General features: G+C 46.1%; 1 protein-coding gene and 1 long non-coding RNA gene across 16 annotated transcripts in view; one reads left to right on the forward strand and one right to left on the reverse strand.

The window, feature by feature from the left end:
• The first annotated feature begins 311 nt into the window (after positions 1-311).
• LOC107315677 lies at positions 312-21,169 on the forward strand. 6 transcript variants are annotated; one of them, XR_004307822.1, is made up of 8 exons: positions 1,652-1,805; positions 3,994-4,073; positions 8,415-8,548; positions 8,879-8,978; positions 9,923-10,095; positions 11,485-11,940; positions 19,932-20,031; positions 20,727-21,169. It is a non-coding gene; the product is annotated as an uncharacterized LOC107315677 (long non-coding RNA). The 6 variants fall into 6 exon arrangements; XR_004307824.1 differs by having other exon boundaries at positions 1,707-1,805; positions 11,774-11,940; XR_004307823.1 differs by having other exon boundaries at positions 1,708-1,805; positions 11,885-11,940.
• RTKN2 (rhotekin 2) overlaps positions 11,640-25,445 on the reverse strand; it is a 179,543-nt gene continuing 165,737 nt past the window's right edge. For 8 of the 10 annotated variants that reach the window (XM_015866254.2, XM_032445583.1, XM_032445582.1 and 5 more), the window contains 3 exons: positions 24,657-24,822; positions 22,613-22,720; positions 20,026-21,114 (listed from right to left, as the gene is read on the reverse strand). In XM_015866254.2, the coding sequence (XP_015721740.1) occupies positions 20,672-21,114; positions 22,613-22,720; positions 24,657-24,822 (717 nt within the window). In that variant the 3' untranslated portion in view covers positions 20,026-20,671. Of the gene's footprint in view, positions 12,109-20,025; positions 21,115-22,612; positions 22,721-24,656; positions 24,823-25,445 lie in introns of those variants that run through there. The other 2 variants (XM_015866252.2, XR_001556011.2) reach the window with 2 other exon arrangements.

Raw genomic sequence — 25,445 nt, forward strand, 5'->3', positions numbered from 1 at the left:
TTTTCCCATTGTTTTGGCAAGCTCAAACACGTGGCTGAAAATCACCCTCTGCCTCATCAGGTCTACCAAGATTTTGCAGCCAGATGCTAACTGTTCAGTTTGTTGAGGACAGTAAATGATCACTGAGTGAAATTAGTGTGCATTCTGTTCCTCACTGTGTCCAACAGCCCCCTTAACATGGCAGCCTTTGGAGAGAGCTGTAAGGGAAACTGTTGATCACAGCCTGAACCTCTGATTAACCATCTGGGGCAAGTGACGACTCAGCTGTGGGAGCACAGGTGAAGGTAATTGAGCTGTGCTCCTGAAGGGGTAGAACCTGACTCCACCTCTCCTAGATCCCATTTAAGGGCTGACCACCACTAAGGTAGCATCTTTCTGGAGATGGCTGCTTTGTGGATTTTTTGTGGTGAGCCTCAACATTGGTGAGCATCCATCTCAACTGAAGGCCTCAACACTGGTGAGTCTTCTTAGATAGCCTCTGGCTATCAATTTACTCTGTAATTACAACTATATACTTGTATTATTCCAACTATACAGAGAGCCATGGTGCAGCAAGCTTGGTCTGCATGGTGGGTCACTTTTCTGTAGCAGGAAAAATCATTGCTGGGTTTCTCACCTCTGCTCAGCACAGCTCACGCTGACACAGTTGGAACCCACCCCAATTGGGCTGAAGAGCAGCAGCACCATGCTGCTAGTTTCCAGGAAAGCCTTTTATGATATTTCTGCTACTGGGAGGAGCAGGCAGGTGAGCTTGGCTGGCAGCACATTCCTGCAGGCCTTCCAGGAATACCAAGCACCTTCCTGGAGCTACAGCATGCAGCCTGTGCCTCCGCAGTCTCATTTTGGTGGGTTCACCTGCTGCCAGAGCTTCCAAAGTCCTTCATTTAGCTCTTCAATTTGTCCCTTATGGAATTTATTTAAAAAAAAAAAAAAAGTATTAAAAATGTGACACGCTCCATCTAGTGTCTTACCTGAGCCATGAGCCTGAACTGCCATGGGATGGGCTGTGCTGTGCAGTGGGGACATCAGCCCCGAGTCTCTTTAGGGACAGTAATGGGGCAGTGTTACTGACACAGTCACATCCCCACATCCCTCCTGCTGTGTGCCAGCAGCAGACCTGCACTGTAATGTGGGAGCAGCACTGGGGTGAGAATGCACTTGAAGGACTTGGGAGAGTGTTTCTCAGCGCATGCAGAAAATTAAAGAAAAAAGAAGTTTCATTTGAGCAATGGATCACAAAAAAGAACCTGTTTGCTCTCCTGGAGGAGACCGAGCAGCTCCACAGCTGCGTTATTGCCAGTAACGAGCTCAGCACCGTGTAGCAGCTGCAGGTGAGCCACTGCCCCACACAGCATGCAGCCGGGCTGAGGGGCAGCGTGCACAGAGCTGTCTTCAACGGAGGGGAAAAAAAGGTAGGCCAAGGGGTAAACACGCTATTCTCCTGCAATTTGCTCTGAAATGTAATTAGGAAAAAAAATCCCTTTAGTGGTGTCTCAGATGACCCTCAGAGCAGGGGTGCAGGGTGGGCGCACGGTGCTCCTTGCCGTGCCCTCAGGACTGCGCCCTGGCTGCGGTGAGGGGACGTGCCCAAGACACCCCGCACCGTCCGGCTGCGTCCTGAGCTGAGGCTGGGCCTTCAGGTGGCGCTGTGAGGACATGTTGTGAGGCGGCGCCATGTTGTCGCGTGACGCCGTGTTGTGAGGCGGCGCCATTTTGTCAGGTGACGCCATGTTGTGAGGCGGCGCCATGTTGTCGGGTGACGCCATGTTGTCGCCGGGCGCCGTAAGGTGATGCCGCGTTGTGAGGTGAGTCTGAGGCGATTTTGTGTTGTTGTGGGGTGACTCCGTGGGGCTGCGCCATGTTGTTGGGTGATGCTTTGTTGCGGGGTGATGCTGTGTGGAGGCGCCATGTGGTGGGGTGGCGCTGTGAGGTGTCGCCATGTTGTGAGGAGGTGCTGCGAAACTTCTCACGTTAGCGGCAGGGGACTCTTTAGCCATGATAGTGCCGAAACTATCTATCTATTCTTTAAAACAGCAGGGCAGTGCCATGGGCTCCACTGCTGTGGCTGCATGCTCACACTACAGCTCCTCGTGGCAGCCAGGCCCCACCAGTACGAGGCTCCCAAGCACCGTGTTTCCCTCTTACCGAATCTTTTCATGGCAGTGTGTTTGTTTGTGAGTTCCCAAAACACAAGCTCCCCCTTCTCCCACAGTGTCTGCAGAGCTCTCAAATGAGAAATAAAGCCATTTGTTTCTAATTATATTTGGCAGTCACACAGAGAATTTAGGACTAAAGCACACTATTTTATTTTTTTTTTTGCTCCTGATTAAAGCACTTGACCTTGTAAGCAAAAGGCAAAGATTTCAACACACACCCACAAGTAGGCTAGAAACAAGCTGCACAGAAAAGACCCCCCCCCAAAAAAAGAAAAATGCTTTGCTTACATACACAAAATAATTCATTATGAAACAAAAGGCAGAATATTTAGTGCATAGCTTGAGCTTGCCTAAGGCTCATCTAACCACCCAATTACTGCTTTTAAAGTAGAGCGCATGTCTCTGATCTAACCAAACACAACGAGGACCCACGTGCTCCATTGAATCTGCTGTATGCACGTGACTGAGGCCCTCTTGCTGCCTGCAGGAGAGCTGTGGTAACCAGCCCATTCCATTTTCTTTCCCCATCCTCTGGTTCCTGTGCAGGGCAGCAGGATGCAGCCCCACACTCCTGTCCCTCAGAAGCTCAGGGACACCAGCCGGCTCCTCTGTGGCCCTGCAGCCAGCCCAGCTTTCAGCTCCCATGTTTTCTGTTTGCCCCCTTGCTAACAGCACAGGGATGTGTCGCAACTGCAGCACAGTCAGCTGGCACCCAACCAAGAGAAATAGCACTGATCTCGATGGCACTTTTTAAAATAGCAGAGAAACCAGCTCAAACAGAAATTAACTACCCTGCGAGGTTCTGTGGGCCGTAAAAACCTTCCCCAGGCTCCACAGTTTTAAAATAACATGAAAGAAATACTTTCCATAAAATGTAGTTAACTAGCACACGGGGTTGTTGTTTTTTTTCAGCTGTAATTCTGAAAGTCATACCCAAACAAAATAGCTATACGGGCATTAAATTATATGTTAAAGAAGGCCAATAAAGATATTGAATTACAGAGTTACCGTGTTATATTTGAGATATACAGATAGTAAGCTTTATTAATATTTATTAATATTTATTTGTATTGAAGGTGACCCACAAGAGAGGTACAAAAGTCAACCGTAGGGGGTTTGCATGGCCAGGTGCTGCAGTGCATTGCTGTGTCCTGCAGCAGCCTGGCTTTGCTGCTGGGCGCTGCTGCCCTCCCAGCTGCATCCCCGCACCCCTGCAGCGTTAGAGGAGCTGTAGCTGGATGAGAGCTGAATTGCTGATGGAGAAAGCGATCGATAGGGAGTGGAAAGTATTGATTTACATACAGCACTAACACACAGGGAGGAGGGGGTGTGTGCTCAGTGCTGTGTGCGTGGAAAGGAGCCCTGCACCTTGGCTTACGCCAGCTGGGTGATGGGAAAAACCATTTTATAAACATCTCCTAAACGAGAAGGCGAGACCAGCACAAAATAATGCAAAAAAAGGCAATTTATGTTAACCTCTCAAATAATAAGGACCCAGCATGTGCCATTAGGGAAATGAGGTGAAAAGGCCCTTTTACGTCTCTGCAATGGAGTGGTGCATCAGTCCTTCCTGTCTGCCCTTACAAACAGAGCAGCAGTGTCCCATCAGGACATACCCGATCTCAGCCCTGCCGTGGGCTGGGGGGTGACTCTGTAGCAGTGTCTGTGCAGCGCACAGTGCTTAGGCTTGAACTTCAGGTCATAGAGAGACTCCAGATTTCCAGCTGCAGTCTATTATTCTCTGCCATCAGTATCTGCTTCGTGTTGAGCTGCAACTTTCAGACACTGTCATTAGTGTTTGTTTTCATCAGAATTTCTTCAATTACATCATTTCCAGATTGTCATCAGAATCTCCCAAGTATTTCTAATACCAAGATGGGCTCCCACAAGGGCGGACTTGATGACAGCTCATTAAAGGTACTTTCCTCTCTCTGGGGGGGTTCTAAGAGGCTGTTCATCACCATGTGTGAGGGATGTGGCTATGGGCAGTATGGTGTGCTAACACTCTGTGGCAGCCAGCAGTCCTGGCTCAGACTTCAGATGTGCTCCCATGCCCTGCAAAGGCTGCTGCAGCTGAGAAGAAAGCTGCAAGAAGGAGATGATCAATTTCATAAGGAAGTCATAGGTCTCATCGTTTCTAGTTTGTATCAAAATCAAACATAAAAAGTCAAAGTCTGTGTTGGGTTTTGAGTCGAGTAAGGCCCCTGCTAGCGCTGATCCTTTCACACTTGTACTAGGGAGCTATAGCAGTAAATAAAGTGGCAGAAGTGGGAAGGCAGAGTGGCTGATTCATGAAGATATCCTGTATGCCAATGAGATAGAGGGTTTTGTTTCCAGTGACTTAAGATACGCCATGCAGAGCGTCCAGGTTTCACTTTGCTGTGTATGGGCAGAAAATGCGGGCAGAGCTGCGCTCCTTTCTCACTGTGTTATTTCTGCTGGCTTCCTTTGGCCGCGATTTGTTTAGCCCCAGTAGCTGAGCACGATGGCTCTGCTCAGAAGGAGCTTCTGTTCCTCACTGAGCGCAGTGTTAAGCTACTTTTACAGCAGAATTGATGGAGGCAGAAGGAGGTCAAATGATTTATCCACGCTCAGGCAGAGGGCCACTGCACAGCTCACCTGTAGCACCTATTGATCGCGTATCCCACTCAGCTCAGGTGTGCGTTGTGTAGGAAACGGGAATGAAAAGACTGGAAGCAGCAAGTCAGAGACCAGCAGTTCCCAGCCCTTTCTGGCTGTGGCTTTCTGGATGGGCCCTGAAGTTTGTTGTTATTCTTCTTAATGATGTTTGCTTATTTATTATTTATTTTTCATTAACTGTGATCTAGTTTAGAAGTTTCCTCTCTCCAGAGGGAGAGAATTAAAACACTGTGTTTGGCCAAACCACAGCAGCTGCATATGGTAACCAGCATGAGAGCAGTGTGCAGGTACCACCATCCAATCCAGCCCCCAGCAATTGGCCTGAGAGGAAAACCCCTGCATCCACCCATTGAGTGTAGGCAGCTACCTGGAGGGGTGGCATGGTGCTGGTTGGTGTTGAGCTGGCTTTGGGGATGTTCCTGCAGCCTTGTGATGTTTGGTCACCTGTATCACCTACCTCCAGCTGCTGGAGCTCTGCCATCACTGTATGTTGTGTGTATGGTTGTGTGATGATATGGTTTTATGTATTTAGCCATGTTTATCCATATGGTTAAGTGATGAGTTGGTTTATCTGCACGCTTTCAGAAGGACTGGCTCTTTGAAACCCTCTGTTAGGAACTGGGCTTGGCAGCAAGGTGTATTCTTAGCAAACAAGTTGTACTTAGAAACTTGCTTTACTGGCAAGTATATGGTAGCCTGTAGGGTGTCAGGTGCTTAGGGAAAACATGTATGCATTCAGGTTGAGCTTTGCCTCCCTCTGGCCTCCAAAAAGCAAACAGGAACAAGCGAGGTTTGCTCTACAAGCAGCACCAACCCCACAGACTCTGCCTGTGTGCAGCAGTGAACGGCCCAGGCCTGGCCCTGCCCAGCGCTGTGTGCTGTGTGCCCTTGTTGCTGGTAGGTAGGGGGTTAATTAGTTGAAGGTTGCAAGCTGAAGTCTTATTTTTCATATGTGACTTAGTAATTAAATTCCCCCAGTTGCTATTACATAATGTAAGTAACAGCGACATAATTCTAAAAGAACAGTCAAATCTGACAGACAGTTTAGAGTAATTTCACTTGATATTGGAGTCTAATGCTAAGAGAGTGCACAGAAAGCAGAAGGCAGCTGCCTCAAATAGTTGGAAATTAGTGTGTGGTAACCAACAACTATTATTATTGTATTATTGCTGTAATTCCCAAATGGGGAATTAAATTCCTATAATAGATACAGCTTTAAAAAAAAAAACATTGTGCTTTTTTTTCCCCTCCTTTTTTTTCTTTTTCTTTTTTTTTTTTATTTTTTTTTTTTCCTGGGCAGGAGCACTCTTGCTTTGAATAACTGATAGAACTGAATGCATGTTTCCCAGATGAAGGGAAGAGCAAAAAAAAACCAGCCTTGCAGGGTTCCTCATCACGGGGCTCCAGCTTCTCAGCAGCTGCCCCTGTATGGTTCTAGAGGTTTGCTTTAAAGGATGGGTGGAAAGGTAGATTTAGTATTTAAAGATAAGAACAGGCAGATTAATTCACTTTTGGAGCTTTAATACGCATTCACTGTAACTGCATTTAGCTTTGAATTCAGCATTTACTTGCCAAGAATGAGAGGTTCTCTCTCTGCCACTAAACACTGAGCGGGAGCCCTCTGCTTTGCCTCATCCTCAGTGTGCATCTCACCAGGAGCAGCACGGAGCACAGCGGGGCTGATGGCTGCTGTCAGGTGTCAGGCTCTGGGAGCTTATGGCTGGATGGTAAATCTGGACCCTAATTCTAATGGACTTTTACTTCTGTGTATCAGTTACGCAGTAAGGCCAGCTCACGCATGGGGACCTGCGCGCTAACCGGATCTTCTGTATTGACTTTAAAGTCACTTGATCAATCAGTGCATCTTTAGTTTGAAATGCTTGATAGCTAATCTCGTGTTTTCTTTAATTAATGATCTATAGTTAACCATTATGAATGGTAAATAGTCTATTTCAGCACTGACAGCAAGATTTCCTATGGGAAAATCTTCTCCTATAGCTTTAATTTAAATATGCACTTTCACATAGCACTTACCAAATCCTTACCTTCGTGCTATTCCGTGATTACGGGTCCATTAACTAATCACATTTGACAAGTTGTTTATTGAGGAGAGCAACTATTTTACATCTCTTGCCTGGGAAAGAAAATACTCTAACAAACAATTATTCAGCAGCTGCAATCATGGAACACTGAATTAATTGCTTTGAAGATCACAGTCAAGAAGATCTTGATAAAATCAAAGAAAATGCGGTTTGACAGAATGCATGAATGGGAACGTTGGACGGGAATCTGGCTTTGTCAGCCACAGCCGTGTTCCAGGGGGGTTAAATGAGCGTCACACCTCGAGACATGGGGCTGGGCAGGGAAGGAGCCGTGGAAAATCTTGTTTGCTTTAGTTTATCAGAACCAGAATTTATATCTCATTTGATGGTAGGAGCTGGATGTGGCTTAAAGGGCGAGCAAATGAACACTATCAGGCCTTAATATCATTGTAAGGGCTGATGCAAGGCTATTTGATACATGTAAACCTCTGCAAGCTACTTTTGCTGTCATGCAACAAATTAATCAGGGATATTGTGAGGCTGGGTGTTTGCAGAGCACTTCAGACTGTTTGTGTTGGAGTGGCACACAAGGCACAGCAAGTGCCTGGGATGTCTGGGTGTGCGGGGATGCTCTGAGTGGGCAGGAGGGAGAGCGTCTGGCTGCACGCCCAGGGCACCACCTCTGGCTTTGGATCTGGAGTGGTACTTCTGTGGGAATATGGCCAGGGAATATAATGGGATTGCTGCCCCAGTTTCACTCAGGTGCTGGGATCAGAAGCTCTGCTCTCTCTTCAGCTCCTGTGCCTGTGGGGTGACACAGTAAAGGTGTTCACCCATATAAGTGCTGTTCTTGCAGTGTCTCAGGTGAGGCAGGCCCAAACTGCTCCATGGCCAAAAGGAGCATCATCACAAGCTTCAGAAGCCAGCTGAGGATGCAGGATGTTGTTGTCAGCAAGGATTGACTCCTACAGGACACCAAAAGGGAAGGAGAGCACAGAGGCTCAAAACTTCTTGTAAGGGGCTTCAAAATAGAAGCATGAGGATGGAACAGGATTGCCTCTGAATACTGTCACTACAGCAAGCTGAAGAAGTTGCCCAGTAGGCTGAAAGGCAGTGAAAATGCCAGATGGCTTTTCTGAGAACATCCTAATTGGGTTCCTGTGGGTCATTTGGAACTCATAGAGTCATCTTTCCAAAACTGCCTTGTTCCTGTGTTAAAAATACTTGATTCAATTAAGTGCTGTAGAAATGAGAACTTCAGTTATTTCTCCTTGTAAAGCTTTCCTCCACCCTTTTGGAGTCTGAGGAGGAGCAGGGAAGAAAATTGGAGGAAGTTTGAGGTGCAAGTGGAGCCCAGAGCTGCAGAGCAAGGCGGTAGCCCTAATGTAGGAGCAGCAGTGGCAGCAGCAGTCACACTGTGCATGATTACAGTATTCCTCTAACATGGACTGCTTTGTGCTTGATTTTTCTCTAGGAAAGAATGAATTTACCTTATTTATTTATTTATTTAGAAACATTGAGTTTACCTTATTATTTAGAAAGATTGAATTTACATTGTTTGTTTGTTTGTTTTTAGTTTGAAATAAGTGGAAAACATGGGCCTGTTGGACCTGCGGTTGTGCTGAAACAGTGTACAGCAGGAGTCCAAGTGGGAGAGGAAATCTGTGTGTGACCAGTGACACCAGGAGATAAATAAGCAGCGGGAATCAGGTGAGTGCAGCAGCAGCTGAATGTCTCAGGCCACAAGGGTTGAAGCTCCTGAATGTTGGGGAGGAGCTGTAGTGGGAGCACTGCATTCCAGCTGTGCTACATCAAGGCCTTCCTAATGCAGGGAAATGCAAGCAGTGACAGTGACAGTCCACCCACCAGCCCCTCAGTTACACAGCCACTGCCCACTCCCAGTTCAGGAGAGCCTGTGCACGTGGTGCTGTTTGAGTCCTGGTGACAGAACATCACCCCGCCAACACCAAATGTGGCATCACTAAGGAATGCCTCAAAAAGTGTGATGGAAGCTGCTGTCCTTGTTGTCTCTGTTTACAGGAGGAGGATCTGAGGAGTTGTGACCTTACATTGCTCTTGCTCTATACGGCCAACTGCCTGAACTGAACGTATACCCTTGTAACTCTGTACTCTGATTCAAGTAAGGGTTTTTTTTTGAGTAACCCTTTGGCTGTCTTCAGTGCTTGAGTAGCAGGTAGATGGAGCCTGACAATAATTGCCCTGCTTAAGGAAAATGTAGAAAAAGGCAAGTAACTGAACTGTTGTTGAAGTTTGTATTAATTAGTCTTGCGAGCTGTAAGAGTAACAGCAAACTGAGCTGCCATGTTTTATTCTTACCAAAAAATGTAAATAGTGGGCTATGCATCAATGCTTAGAAGTTAAACTACATTACTTAGCAACGAATTACACCGTTTCTTTAATGGGTAGATAGAAAATATAGATAGATAGATAGATAGATAAAGGTGTATGTTTGGTGGCCCTGCCAGGCAGGGGGGTTGGAACTACATGATCCTTGAGGTCCCTTCCAACCCAGGTCATTCTGTGATTCTGTGATAGAAAGGTGTGCATTGGTCTATAGGCAGCAGTTGGCAATGGGCTAAAACTGAGTTAGTCTGAGGAAAGCAGACTGGTTTTCATTGAAGAGTGAGAGTCAATGAGATATTAAAAACACTTTCTCATGAGCTCACAAGCAGACTGTCATGTACTGAATGCACAAACTCCTTCTGAAATAATAAAAATTAAGAAAACTGCTGCACTTCCTCACCAGCCACAGCGACACTGGCAACTGTAGGGGCTCTTTCTGCATTGCTAGGGGAAGAACTGCTCTGTGTGCCTGCAGCCAGTGGTAGGTGCATTGTGATGTGACTGATTTGCAGCAGGAGTAACCAGGTACTCAACAAAGGCCTTAGCAGAAAAACACCCAAAGGTGACTTCTTCACACAAAGGGTGCCATGCTCTGACTGTGAAAGTGCTGTTTGAATTGTCCCTCCTGACTCCCTTGGATAACCTGCTGCAATTAGATTTGGATCAGTGTGAGAAAAGATGTTCACATCATGCTCATTCCCATCCCTTTCTTCTCCACAGTACGTGCTTCCTTGGAGCAGCCAAGAGAAGATGCATTCCCACGGTGTCATCAAAGGAGCTGCATCATCCAGCACCAGATTTTCCTATTAACCAGATCAACAGGCTGAGTCTGGCAGCTCTGTACACCAGCTCTCGTGACTCCAGCTGATACATTCACATCATGAGAAGGTCCGGTAAGTTGCTCTCAGTTTATTTTAAACACTCTCAATTCTTGTGTACAGACATGAGGGAATAAAGAATAATGATCACGCAAAACCAAAGGAAGTTCAGCAGCTGCTGCCATCTGAAAAACAAACGTTGTATGGACAAAGCATCTTACTTGTGACAGTTTCGCATTCACATTTTTCTGGATGTTGAGAAATTTGGAAGTCGGATGTTAAGCAAGTTCACTAGAGCAGAGCTAGAAAACCCTTTTCTTTCCTAAGGGCTTTATTTAAGAACTGTTGATTCCAACCACAGATCAGTGGAAACATTTGTTTTTCACTAAGGAGGAGAGAGCAGCCTAAGGTGGAGGTGATACTTAGTGAAACATGGCGTTCTTGTAACCCAACAGGACCCCTGAGCTACAAAGTTCAGCTCTGGGCACCAAATAAACAAAATAGGTGTGGAATTCTGAAATGGACACTAATTAGAAAATTGAACCTATAACCCAAAGGAAAATGGACAAGACTGGTACCATTTACCTTCAGGGTAAAGAATACAATGTGCAGTTCATGATATGTTTGCTACAACCTTCATACCCAACGATGAAACAGACCCCGACCGCAGGAGAGGGGCTCTTATTGGCTCTGTCCCTCTCAGAAAGAAAATACACAAATTTTAAAGTTTGGAAAGAAAATCCTCTATTTTTGGTGCTCTTTTGTCACCACTGTGGAAGTTACAGAAATCTGAAGAGGAGCCACAGTGCAGTGCAAGAAGCTTCACTAGTTATGGATTTTCTCCCTTTGGTAAGGTATGTTTAAGAACATTTAGGAAGCTTTCTTGATATAAACATGTTGAAAATTGGCTTTTTCACTATGGAAAGCATTTTAATGTCTCACAAGCAGATTGTTCTGTGAATCTATAAATACACATATGGAAAGATTACAGTGTGACCGTTTGACACTGGTATGTGAAAAGATCTGCATCTCTTATTTTTCTACCATTGCTTAAAGCAAACTGCAGCATTAGCTGTGTGACAGTCTTCATTAAAACGCTCAACTGCGTTGGCTTGCCTTGCAATTATCAATCATACTTTGTGTTTTTTTTCATGGATTCATAAATCAGTCAAATAGTCTGCAATTAAAACATCTAACAACTCCCTCTATGTTTATTACAGTTCTTTTATGATAATTAAGTTCCAAGTATACCTCGCTTGAGCAGCAGTTTGCTTTAAGCAAGTAGAACTGCTCTGAGTTCTGTCCAGCAAGAACAGGAGTCGCTAAGACTGCCCTAAACAAGGGGGGAAAAAAGGATGGCGTTTGATGTCAGCAGCTCACGCACAGATCTCATGGATACACTGCACTGCTAGTGGAGCCAGTATTGCCCGCTACCAGGTGCTTTTTCTTCCCTTCTGTTAACAGGACCAGGAGTGGTGCTGTTTGCTGCTGCCCGCACTGGAGGCCGTGCTCAGCGGGCAGAGTAGGATGTGAGCTCTTTGAAATTAGCCCTAGGTCAGCCACCAGCCATGGAGAAAAGTTTAATGTAGTTCTAGGATTGAAGGAAATTACACCGAAGCTCTTTTTCTCTAGAGAGATTTTTAATTTGAATCAAAATACAGTATGTTTACAGCACAACATTAGAATCCGTGTTCCGATATTTCACAGTATGTTAGTTTCCTTTTATTAATTATAAATAAATTCTGAATACTAGGACAGTGTTTTCAGATGTACCATAAAAATGACTACTTACAACCATTACTACAGAGAAACAATTACAAAGGTAAGAATGTAAACATTTCAGCTAAAGTCTTCAAAATTGCAGCAGGCACCACCTACCATCGCAGGACCCAGCAATGCAGGAACAGCACAGGACACAAGGTACCGTCTAAAAAGTAGCTAAATTGAGTCTTTGTGTATGCAGGGCTACACAAGTTGTTCATGCTACATGAAATTCACATTCTAGTTTGGTCTGGCTCTTAAGCTGTGCTTCATAACAGAAAGGTTGGCTGTTGTCTTCACTGTACTTCAAGGCTGCACTCCCACTACCTAATTGGTTTTAAGCAGAAATGAATTAATTCCAGCAGAGAACAAGCAGGACAGTTTTCAGAGCAAGCTTGAGGTGTTCTTCACAAAAGCAGCATTTCACACACAACTCAGAAGCTGCAAATGAACAAGATGAGCAAAGCTCCCAGCATCTTTGCAGCACAACAGGTGGCAGTTGGGGCAGTTCAGTAGCAGTGCGGGGACTCTGCAAGAACTCCATTTCTCTGCAGACTCCAGCACAAGGCAGCAGCGCTCTGGTTTGCTGCACAACTGTGAGGCAGGTAACCATGCTGCAAGGGCCGGGAGAAGCCACAGGTCTTGTGCTATCTTAGCCAGCTTCAGCCCAGCGGGAGCCTGCCTGACTTCCTTTTATCCTTCGTGAATTAGTTCCTATTTCTGCACTGTTTCTAGATGCTAATCAACTCGGCTGTTGGGCTCCTCTGCTGAATACGTGCCCTTATTACAGTCAGGCACACTTGAGGGAAAAAAACAATGGAGAAGTTCTAATTTCTGAACAAGTCTTTTAATGATTAGAAGGGGACCGATGTCTTAGTGAAATATTGTAATTTGTCACCGCATGGAAAAGCCAAGAAAAATTAAAAAGTTTCCCTCACAGATATATCTTGTAATTATACTCCTAAAATTTGCTGGCTTTATTACTTTTATTTATGTTCTTTTGAGCAGACAAAAGCAGAGCACAAATCTCTTCCCTAGAACTGACTTTATTGTATTGCTGAGATCAACGCTCACTGGCAGCCTGCAGTTTTTAATCAGTGAAAGCAGCCTGCTGAACAGAAGATGCGAAGGCAGTAATAAAAGGCAACACATGAGGGAAAAAAAGAAAAAAGACTAAGTCAGTACAATAAATATTAAAACCTGAAGTCAACTGATGCTTCATAACAGGGATTATATAGCGATTGCTTAAAATAGCAGAAACTACATTCGGTAGCAGAAACATTTCCAGCTGTAGGAGCCTAAACGTGTAATTAGTTTAACAAGTCTGAGCAGTGTCGTGACATTTTGCAGGACTGCAAGAACAATATTGTTGTGCGGAAAGAGGATGATCAGGGTAATTAATGACCTCGTTTGCTTAGTGGTGATCGGGGCAGCGCAGTGAAATGGATGGTATGAGACTAACTTTAGGATAGATTGTAATGTCAATCAGCGCAGCCTCAAGTCGAAAAGGTCTCAAACAATGGGCTGCATTTATTGCTTTGATCCAGTAAGCTGAGCTTACAAAGACACCTGCACTGAAGTGTTACCCTTCAGAGCCTAAGGCACCCACCAGCACTACCAGATGAACATGTCATTTTCTTTAAAATACCCATTGCAGATAAAGACCAATACAGACTGCTGTGTTGAAAACAGGTAACTAATTTCAGAATGCAGTATTAACAGGGAACCAGCAGGATGCACAGGGGCTTGCCCCAAATTTCCATCTTATTCAGTTTTTAAAGGATCTGGGAAAAAAGAGACACGAACTCAGTGGCCTGTTTGCTTTTCCCCACCCCCATTCATGTCACCGGTCTAATAAAAACTTATCACCTCTCCCTCCAAACCTTGCCTTGCATTCAATTTTAAAAATCAATGATCTGGAAGAAACTGTAAAAATCACTTGCAATAAATTTGCAAAGGACATGCAGGCTGCTGGAGTAGTAAAAAATGGGGACAGGTCACTTACACACAGCAATCTGGATCACTTCATAAGCAGCATTTTAAGGCTGGTAAAATACAGTGTATACTTCCAGGAAAAAATAAGTTAGAATAATAAGGGGATGAAGTACCACATTCTGGAAAAGGACTGAAGAGGACCTGGCCTGTAAAAGTCAGCATCCAAGGTAATGCTTCTGTAAAAAGGATATTGCGATTTTTGTGGAAATAGGGTAGGGAGGTATTAATCAGAGTAGGGAGGTGGCATGATGCTCCTGTGTAGTCCTGCTGGATCACTGTTGAGACGTTGCATCTAATGCAGAGGTCACACACAAATATTTAAATATGTGAGTTGTACAGAGAAGAACGTGAAGATGAATTAGTCTTGGATAACATTCATTGCCATAGGAAAGTTAAGGAATTCGGTACCTCTCATCAGAGAAAAGGTTAAAAGGGACATAATTGTGATTTATAGCTACACAAAGCAATTAGAAAAGCTGATACTACAGAGATCAATATAAGCAATCAAAGGCATAAAAAGACCAAAATAACTTAAGGTGGAGCTAGAAATGCAAATAGAAAAATCAAGTGAAAAATGTACCTGGGGTAATTAACTACTGCAACGGGAGGGGTGGGTGACTGCTCATCACTTGAAGGATTTAATATTAAATGCCTGCCTAAAATATGTATGTTGCAGTTCAAAACAAAGCTCCTGAATTTAACAGGGAAACTGCTCATTGAAATTCAATGGCCTGTTGAATTTAAAAATGAATTCTCGTTATGTTGCCTTCTTCCCTCATATATTTAAGAGACCTATTTTGAAATACAGCAGCTAAGTGGAAGGGGGTTACCACAAAAAAAGACATTCTTTCTTTTCATAGGAGAGTTACATTTAATGCTAGATTTAAAGCTAAATAATCTGCAGCTGCACCTTGGAAATACGCAGCCTTCCCTTCCCCTCTCTCTGTTTATTTTCCCTGTTTCTTGCTCAGAATTGCACAGTCCACTTAGTTGACTGTGTCTAATTTACATAATCATGTCGTTATTCTTCAGTTTTTCTGCTCCTATTTATAAACCATTCACAAACCATCCACTTAAGTAACAGCATGATTTGTTGTAAGAATTATTACGGTTGTTTCCAAGGGAAAATGGAATGTGATTAAATGAAGAACGAACAATGACATTTTTGAAACAGAGGGTTCTAATCCCACAAAGGGATTTGTAAATGAAACCTGCCCATCAAATTCCATCCTAAACAGCCAGTGAGGAAATGCAGCAGATACCTTTACAACTGTATAGCCAGGAGCTTAGCGGAAGACAAAAAAATAGATAAACAAACCAACCAACCATGCACACAATATCTTCCAGAGAAATGGTAAAGCTCTCAAAGCCATCGGTACTTTGGAAAAAAAAATTAATGAAGTGTATGTATACAGTTGCTGATATGACTCAACGCAAGTCTGAATACTAAGGCTCAGGAGGAAAATCTGCAAGCAGACCTTTGCTCCTGGCTAAGTTCCAGCTTGGGAGAGAAAGGCATCAAGCAAGGAAAGGGCTGGATATTTAAGCTGGGGATCCGGGAAAAGGAAACTTTCCTGCATGAAAGAGATGTTTTGTGGGTGCCACAGGAGCCGTAATAATTATATTAATATATTATTATAAACATGGGGAACAGTGATAGAAGAACAGCAGAGTTCAGTATTTCCAACTGAACAATTAGTTCTCAATTCAGAAATGAGTGTGGGGAAAAAAAAACAATTTGGAAGTTCAGTGAAAGGGGATTGGATCTACAGAGCGACATTTTAGTAAGAAAGGAAGGGAGGGGGGAGGGAAAAAAGGGAGGGAATGGGAAGGAGGGAGGAAAGGAGGGAGGGAGTGGAGTGAGAGGAGGGAGGAAGGCGGGGAGGGGAGGGGAGCAGAAGGAGGGAGGCAAGGAAGGAAGAGGGGATGGAGGAGAGGGAAGGGAGAGAGGGAGGGAGGAAGGCTGGGAGGGAAGAAGGGAGAGGAGGGAAAAAAGCAGGCAGGGAAGAAGGGATGGCACGGAGGAAGGGGAGGAAGGAAGAAGGGATGGAGCAGAGGGAGGGAAGGATGGGATGGAGGAGACAGGGGAGGGAGGCAGGGAGAGACGGAAGGAAGAGGGGATGGAGAGGGAAGAGGAAAGAGAGGGAGGCGGGGATGGAAGATGGGAAGGAAGGGAGGGAAGAAGCTATGGAGGGAAGGGAATGAGGGAGGAGAGGGAGAGGGGAGGGAGGAAGGAAGGAAGGGGAGGGTAGGGACAGAAGGAAGACTGGATGGAGAAGAGGGAAGAAAGAAGTAAAGGAGGGGGGGAGAGAAGGAGGCAGGAGGGAGGCAAAGAAGGGGAACAGAAGGAGGAAAGAAGGGCAGAAGAGGAGATGGAAGGAGGAAGAGGGGACAGAAGGGAGAAAGGCAGAGGAGGGAGGAAGAGGAGCAGTGGAAGAGGAGGGAAGGAAGGGAGTGGAGGGAGGAAGGGGAGGAAGAGGGGAAGGCAGAGAAGGGAAGAGGGACAGAAGAGAGGATGAGGGGACAGAAGGGAGTAAGGCGGAGGATAGAGGAAGAGGAGGGAAGGAAGGGGAGGAAGAGGGGACGGAAGAGAGGAAGGCAGAGGAGGGAGGAATAGGAGGGACATAAGAGGGAGGAAGAGGGGATGGAAGGGAGGAAAGCAGAGGAAGAGGAGGGGTGGAAGGAAGAAGGGGGCAGAGGGAGGAGGAAGAAGGGACCAAAGGGAGGAAGGCAGAGGAGGGAAGGAATGGAGGGAGGAAGAGGGGATGGAAGGGAGGAAGAGGAGGGACGGAAGGGAGGGAGACAGAGGAGGGAAGGAAGGGAGTGGAGGGTGGGAGGAAGGGAGTGGAGGGAGGAAGAGAGGGAGGCAGAGAAGAAGAAGGGATGGAAGAGGATGAGGGGACAGAAGGGAGGAAGGCAGAGGAAGTGAGGAAGAGGAGGGATGGAAGAGAGGGAGGAAGAAGAAGGAGGAAGTGGGGATGGAAGGGAAGAAGGCAGAGGAGGGAGGAAGAGCAGGGAGGAACAGGGGATGTTAGGAGGAAGAGGGGACAGAGGGGAGGAAGGCAGAGGAAGGAGGAAGAGATGGAGGAAGAGGAGAGGAGGGAGGAAGAGGTGGGATGTAAGGGGATGGTAGGGAGAAAGGGGATGGAAGGGATGGAGGCAGAGGAGGAAAGGAAGGGAGTGGAGGGAGGAAGGGGAGGGGCGGAAGAGAGGGAGGCAGAGGAGGGAAGGAAGAGGGGACGGGAGGAAGAGGAGGGACATAAGAGGGAGGAAGAGAGGATGGAAGGGAGGAAAGCAGAGGAAGAGGAGGGATGGAAGGAAGAAGGGGGCAGAGGAGGGAGGAAGAGGGGACGGAAGCGGGAAGAGGGGATGGAAGAGGGAGGCAGAGGAGGGAGGAAGAGGGGACAGAAGGGAAGAAGGCAGAGGAAGGAAGAGGAGGGAGCAAGAGGGGATGGAAGGGAGGAAGAGGAGGGGAGGGAGGGATGAAGAGCAGGGATGGAAGGGAGGAGGAAGAAGGGACGGTAGGGAGGGAGGAAGAGCAGGGAGGAACAGGGGACGTTAGGAGGAAGAGGGGACAGAAGGGAGGAAGGCAGAGGAGGGAGGAAGAGGAGGGACGGAAGGAAGAGGGAGGCAGAGGAGGGAGAAAGGGGACGGAAGGGAGGAAAAAGAGAAGGAAGAAGGGGACGGAGGGGAGGAAGGCAGAGGAGGGATGAAGAGATGGAGGAAGAGGAGGGAAGGGAGGGAGGAAGAGATGGGACGTAAGAGGGGACTGGAGGGAGAAGGGATGGAGGCAGAGGAGGAAAGGAAGGGAGTAGAGGGAGGAAGGGGAGGGGCAGAAGAGAGGGAGGAAGAGGGGACAGAAGGGAGGAAGGCAGAGGAGGGGAGAAAGGGAGGAAGAGGAAGGAAGGAAGAGGAGACGGAAGGGAGGAAGGCACAGGAGGGAGGAACAGGAGGGATGGAAGGAAGAGGGGGGCAGAGGAGGGAGGACGAAGAGGGAAAAAGGAAGATGGGACGGAAGGAGGAAGAGGGGATGGAAGGGTGAGAGGCAAAGGAGGGAGGAAGAGGAGCGGCAGAAGAGAGGGAGGAAGAAGGATGGAACGGAGTGGAGGAAGGGGAGGAAGTGGAGGGAGGAAGAGAGGGAGGCAGAGAAGGGAAGAAGAGGGGATGGAAGAGAGGATGAGAGGACAGAAGGGAGGAAGGCAGAGGATGGAGGAAGAGGAGGGACAAAAGAGAGGGAAGAAGATGGGACAGAAGGGAGGAAGAGGGGACGGAAGGGGGAAGATGGTATGAAAGAGGGAGGCAGATGAGGGAGGAGGAGGAGGGACAAAAGAGACAGAGGCGGGACATAGAGAGGAAGAGGGTATGGAAGGGAGGAAGGCAGAGAAGGGAGGAAGAGAAGGGACGAAAGAGGGAGGCAGAAGAGGNGAGGAAGGGGAGGAAGGAAGAAGGGATGGAGCAGAGGGAGGGAAGGATGGGATGGAGGAGACAGGGGAGGGAGGCAGGGAGAGACGGAAGGAAGAGGGGATGGAGAGGGAAGAGGAAAGAGAGGGAGGCGGGGATGGAAGATGGGAAGGAAGGGAGGGAAGAAGCTATGGAGGGAAGGGAATGAGGGAGGAGAGGGAGAGGGGAGGGAGGAAGGAAGGAAGGGGAGGGTAGGGACAGAAGGAAGACTGGATGGAGAAGAGGGAAGAAAGAAGTAAAGGAGGGGGGGAGAGAAGGAGGCAGGAGGGAGGCAAAGAAGGGGAACAGAAGGAGGAAAGAAGGGCAGAAGAGGGGATGGAAGGAGGAAGAGGGGACAGAAGGGAGAAAGGCAGGAGGGAGGAAGAGGAGAGACGTAAGAGGGAATGGTAGGGAGAAAGGGGACGGAAGGGTGGGAGGCAGAGGAGGGAGGAAGAGGGGAAGGCAAGGGAAGAAGAGCGGACAGAAGAGAGGATGAGGGGACAGAAGGGAGGAAGGAGGAGGATGGAGGAAGAGGAGGGAAGGAAGAGAGTGGAGGGAGGAAGAGAGGGAGGCAGAGAAGGGAAGAAGGGGACGGAGGGGAGGAAGGCAGAGGAGGGAAGGAAGGGAGGGAGGAAGAGGAGGGATAGAAGAGAGGGAGAAAGGAGGGATGAAAGAGGGGACGGGAGGGAGAAAGGGGATGGAAAGAGGGAGGAAGAGGAGGGACGTAAGAGGGGATGGAAGGAAGGAAGACAAGGGGCAGAAGAGAGGAAGAGAGGGAGGCAGAGGACGGACATAGGCAGAGGAGGGAGGAAGAAGAGGGACATGAGGGAAGAGGGGATGGAGGAGAGGGAGGAAGAGGAGGGAGGAAGTGGGGACAGAAGCGAGGAAGAGGAGAGAAGGAAGAGGGGATGGAAGGGTGGGAGGCAGAGGAGGGAGGAAGAGGAGGAAGAGATGGAGGAAGAGGAGGGAAGGGAGCGAGGAAGAGATGGGACGTAAGAGGGGACTGGAGGGAGAAAGGGGATGGAAGGGATGGAGGCAGAGGAGGAAAGGAAGGGAGTGGAGGGAGGAAGGGGAGGGGCGGAAGAGAGGGAGGAAGAGGGGACAGAAGGGAGGAAGGCAGAGGAAGGGAGGAAGAGGAGACGGAAGGGAGGAAGGCACAGGAGGGAGGAAGAGGAGGGACGGAAGGAAGAGGGGGGCAGAGGAGGGAGGAAGAGGAGGGAAGAGGGGAGGAAGAGGGGAGGAAGAGGGGAGGAAGAGGGGAGGAAGGGTGGAAGGCAAAGGAGGGAGGAAGAGGAGCGGCGGAAGAGAGGGAGGAAGAGGAAGGATGGAAAGGAGCGGAGGGAGGAAGGGGAGGAAGAGGGAGGCAGAGAAGGGAAGGAGAGGGGATGGAAGAGGATGAGGGGACAGAAGGGAGAAAGGCAGAGGAGGGAGGAAGAGGAGGGACATAAGAGGGGTAGGAAGGGAGGAAGATAGGATGGAAGGGAGGAAGGCAGAGGAGGGAGGAAGAGGAGGAACATAGGAAGAGGAGGATTGGAGGAAGGCAGGGAGGCAAGGAGGGAGGGAAGGGAAAAAGGGAAGGGGGGGGAAGAGGGAAGCAGGGAATGAAGGGCAATAGGGAGGAAAACACAAATGGGTATTCATTGGCAATACTGCTTTGACATGTTTGTATTAGTCCAAAATAAATGATGATGGATTCCATTCTTGTTCATATGCAGGCAAACACAGTCCATTCTGAGTGTGCATGTACCACAAAGGACCACAGAGATCCCCTTAAACTGGGAGAACTGCTGCAGAAACTCATAGAGCCATTCTGAGGTGAGCAGTATCTGTTCACAGCACATTATCTTGTAAGCAGCAGTACTTAAACATTGAGATATGGGAATATTTCAGATGAAGCCAAGCATGGAGCCCAAGAAAAATCAGTTAGGGAGACTGATGTTGAATATCTGAAATTCCCAGTTTAAGGAGCTGCAGATGGGATCAGCAGAGGGACTAATAGAAGGCCACAGTAAAATCCCTGCAGCACAGTGAGATACCCTGAATACTGCCAGTTATTCAAGGAAAAAGTACTGAAACATTGTTTCCAAAATAGCATCATTATTTGAGATAGAAGTAAACCCTCCCCCTTTATCTGAGTAATTATTTAGATGTTAGTGATAATGAGTAAATTAATAATGCAGCTGGTGGTGGTGTTCTGGATGAAAGATCCAAAACAGAGAAACAGAACAACAAACCAACCAACAAACCAATGAGACTTTAGCCTCAGTACTTAGAAACTACCTGCCAACACCAGCTTTCACTCATTGCAGTACAAGGCTTAAGAACTTACTTAAAATTCCAGGGAATCTTCTAAGCCAGTAATTAATTCTGTGGCTGCAGCCACTATCCAGGGTCTAGCGCTTCTGTGGTGCATTTCTGTCTAGGGGTTGGTACTGGTTTGGTTTCAGACTCTGTCTTAGTAACCAAAAGCAAAGGGATTCCTATGCTCAGCCAGACTGTTCTTCCTACAGGGACAGATTTTGCGAGGAGCAGCACTGGGTGCCTGCAGCTGTTGTGTTTCTGTAGGTAACGCTGAATGAAAAGAACTACCAGCCGTACCGTCAGGCCTCTCCCAGTTCTCCTTGTCCAGTTCCTCTGTGTTCCCACGTGCTTCTGCATTGTACGCTGGTTTATCAGAGGGTGGAGGCGGAGCTCTCCTCTTCTTCCCTCTGCCATCATTAGCACTTGCAGCATGCAGATTTTTCTGAACAACCATCTCATGAGATCCATCAAAGAGCGAAGCCCATAAGGAAGATGCGGGCTCTTTTTGCTGGCAAAGCAGGAACTCACCATCTCTCTCTTCAATTTTTCTTTGTATGATATCAGCTAAGCCCTCATGTTTCACTGGAGAATCAATGCCTGTAATTTTAAGGGACAGCAATTAACTCAAATTAAAATGCTACCCATGACTTTACTCCTGTCTATTTTATTACTGTTCAGAATACAAAACTGTATTAACCACGTCTCATGAAACCTGAGCTACTATTAAGTGTATTAATGGAAGAAATGGAAAAGATTACATATGCTTTCATAAGAGAAAGCTGGGGGATAGGAGAGAACTGTTTTAATGACAGCTGGTGTTGAGAGAACAGGGTAGGAATCGATCCTTCTTTCCAAGTAAAAGCTGAAAAAAAAGTAATACAAATATATATAGACACACACACACATACACACACAGACACGATCTACATAATAGATACATTTTGCTGTACAGCACTTTGAGATTTTCATTTTACACAAGGTGCATGGAAAAAATCTATGACTAAATATTCCTCTGCCTCCGGCCTGCAGAAAATTGAACGTCTTCACCTACACCATTTTTCTTTATGTGCTTTAAGACCGTCTTGCCCCATTTCTGATCTCTCATAGTGAATTTTCTATGCAGACCGCAGTAGTGCTTGCCTTTAAAACAGAAGCAATATCTTTCCTATTTCAGGTCACACATTAAGGATTTTAAGAACAATTTTAAACACAGGATTTTACCTATGAATACTGTCAGTAAGCAGAAAAGCACTGGTATGCTAAGACTGAAGCAGAGTTTGTGCTCTGCATCGCACGGATCTATTTGAGTATCAGCAGAATTATACTACAGCATTACCTTCACAGAACTCCTGTGTAGCTGATTTACTGCCTTCCTGCTCCACGCTCATGGCTGAGGTAGGACTGACTGCTCAGTGCTCTGATGCTCAGGAACTCGATGACCCACTCGGCATTTTGAGCACTGTCACAGCTCCAGTCTCAGCAGCCAGCAGTCCGGCATTTACAGTCGCACTGTGTTTTTCAGCCATTACTGCATTAGATCCATTAAAACAGTGACCTACTTTTTCTAGTCTGTAAATAATATTTCTGTAATGAAACTCCTAAAATAATCCTGTTGCAAAAGCTTTTGCTCTCCAAAACTAAGTGCTAAATACAGCAGGGTATGTTTGGAGCACATTTTTTAACTTTGTTATCAAAGGAAAAATAGCAGGTAAGTTAAAAATAATAATAATTTGCTAAAAAATAATTTTAATTGGCTAGTCAAGACTGTTTTACCATTATATTCCCTGTGCTTATACTGCTCTCACAGTGAGCACAGCTCACTTCTAGTGTTGGCTTTGTTTGGAGCGTTCCGGTCTCCCTACTTACAGTTCAGATCGCAGATTTCTTGGCTCAAGGTTAGATAAATAAATAAATAAATGGTGCAATTACAAATTCAGATTCAACACGAACTCCTTGGTATGCAATTATGTTGCTCTTTCATTGTCTGAATTGCCCTTGAAAAACTCGGTGTTTCAACATCAGCACCAGAATCCATCTCCATGCAGACAATGTTGTTTCTGTTACCCTGCAACTTGAAAAGACAAATCCCACTTACTCATATCATGGTAGACAGAGGTTGCTTCTTTTGTCAAGAACAAAGGTGGTTTCCGTGGTGACATAATCTCAATTTTCATAAGTTCTTCACAACAATGTTTCCACTGGCCTGAGAGAGAAAAGAGAACAATGATCGGAACTTAAGTACTTCAGCTTGAGAAAAAAATGAAGTCCTTGGTTTCCTAACAGCCCATCTCCAAAGCAGCCCCAACAGCATCTACTGCTGCTTCGCAGGAACGCTCAGGACACATTGTCAGTATTTACAACTTTTAATTAATTACCACTTCTGGCACAAAAGTGATGAGCTCCCACCCTTCATTGAAGCATTCCAGCAGTACTGTTACACCATAAAGATTAAACAGCATCATTTGCCTTCAAACCCCCAAACCCAGGACAAATTCATTGGGGAAAAAAAAAATCATAACTCATTGACATACTGCAAGCTGGGTGTTACACACCGTGCAGTAACGGAACAGTTCTGTCTGCATAGAGGGCAAGTTGCCTTTTATCTGTTAGCAGACAAGGAAACCTCTTCTGCTATTAATAGATTTTGACCTTAAGGAAAACAAGGCACAGTAAAATTACTTTGTTCATACCAGTCATTCCAAGTTTTCCAAGCACATTAATTTTAAGAGATTTTTAGAACCACTAAAGAAAAAAAGGCATTTAAATGCAAAGTGACCCATTTTTTCTGAACCTAAGGAAAATGTCTTTTAAAAAAAAGCAGATCGATGGGTATTCTATCTATAATGAATAAGTAGTGGCTCTTTTACCCCACGCCACAGCTAATTTAAAGAAGATGCCCTAGTTTGTGCTTGGTGTGTTTCTTTAATTGGTAAAACCTCTTCTTGTAGCTCAGAGAAAAAGGAGCAGAACTACAAACTACAACACCCACATAAATAAAGCTCAATTCACTCATCTGTTTGGTGTGGCCCCTGATTAAACACTAGTATTGCATCAATTGAGCTGGTTCTGTTTTCTGCCCTGGTGAAAATGACTGTCGGGATCAGACTGTATTTTGTCAGTGACAGCATAATAGCTGGCAGCTGTTCTCTGCTCCTGGTAAACCTGTGAGTCAAACTACTAAAGCAGAGGAAAAAGATGAAGACAAATTAATCTATATAGTTCCTGTAGTTAATATTTGGTATTAAACAAGAGCCACAGTGTGCTACCTGAAAACCATTCTGCTGAGGATTTTCTGCTCGTATAAGAACAGCTTTGTTGCAAAGGTTACCAAAGTCAGCAAGACAGCTTACTGGGGAAAGAAGAAAACCAACCATGGAACATCTTCAAACATTTCAGCATGAAAAATAAAGAGTTCACGGTATCAATGTACCTCGCTTGCATCATGTTACAGCTGCCACCAGTTTCCAGCACACAGTGTGCATTGCATGAATGGATCGGACTGTGGCTATGTGAGCACATTCCCTCGTGGCAAGGGGTACCATACCAAAACCTGAGAACTGCCAGCAAAATCCATCCGTAATGCAGCAAACTGCAACTTAATTACTCCATAATGCTGCTAGGTAAGAAATACACATTTCTACTTGCAAGGACTGGCTGAATTTAAGTCCTTGCCAAGGCCCCAGATGAATCCTGCATCCTCACTACTTCCCATGAGGCTTCCAGGCCCAAAGCTCTCAGTCTTGAAGAACCTCAGAAAACAAACAAACCTGATAAGGGTGTGCGTGCAGAAGCAGCCCCGCTCAACTACAGAGCGGGAAAAGAAAGTGAGAGTTTGGAAGTCCTTTAAAAATCATCTAGAATGCTGCTAAAAGGGGCCAAGTTACTTGGGATTTGTGATGCATTCTATTTCTTGTTTCCTGCAAAAACACAGACCGAACATGCGGACGTTGGTTTAGTTGGGTATTTGTCTTCCAATAGCTATGACCACCACCCAATATTATTCCAAAGAACATTTTTCTTCCCATCATTGCAAACAAAGGATTATGAGGCAACTGCAATTCAAACTGTTCAGAGATCCCTTTGATGTTACATAACATCCTTCAGGAAGGGCACGATGCCAGCACTGCCTGCTTACTTACTCAGATCATAGAAGTGCTGCCAGAAAGCCTCCATCCACTTATGAAGCTCTTCCCTACTGTCAGTAGCAAAGAGTTGAGTGGCAGCCTCTCCAGACACAGGGTTGGTAACAGAGAAGTTATTGGTTCTTTTCTTGGAGTCTTTATCCACAGATCGAATTCTGGTGTCCTACAAATGACAAACTGTGGCAATGAGTTACTGCTGCAGCTCAACGCTTACAAGAATAGGGCCAGTGACAGCATAATGGGAGTATAAATTGGCCTTTTTACCTAATTCAGATTCATCTCCAATTAAACTAAAAAAAAGAAAAAAAAGAAAAAAAAGAAAGAAACTAAGGTCAGGAATTGCTTATCGAAGTATTTTCTCATCAAACAATTAAAATTATATATGGAAAAAAAATGGAGCAGAACTATTGCAGTTCTGAATTGCAGAATGTACATCCCGCGTTTCCCCTCCCAGTGCTGTCACCTGCTGTGCTCACACATCTCTTCACGCCTCCTTCTCTCCAGAGATTTCATCTCTGTTCAATCACTTGTTCATGGTCAGGTCTCCTACTACATTTCTTCTAATTTTTTATCCTTTTAATTGAACGTGTGTGTCTTACTTGAATTTCAGTGACTCGGGACATTCAGGGCAAAGGCAACTGCGACAGGAAATTTATTCAGATACTTGTCTCCATTTAAAGGAGCATTTGTAGAAGTTGTTAAGAGTGCTGAGAAAGTCCAGGATGGCCGTAAGTTGCACCAGGGGAGGTTCATGTTGGATGTGAGGAAAAAAACCTTCTCATAAAG

Source organism: Coturnix japonica, chromosome 6, assembly GCF_001577835.2.
Source record: "Coturnix japonica isolate 7356 chromosome 6, Coturnix japonica 2.1, whole genome shotgun sequence".
In the NCBI taxonomy this organism is placed as follows: Eukaryota; Metazoa; Chordata; class Aves; order Galliformes; family Phasianidae; genus Coturnix; species Coturnix japonica.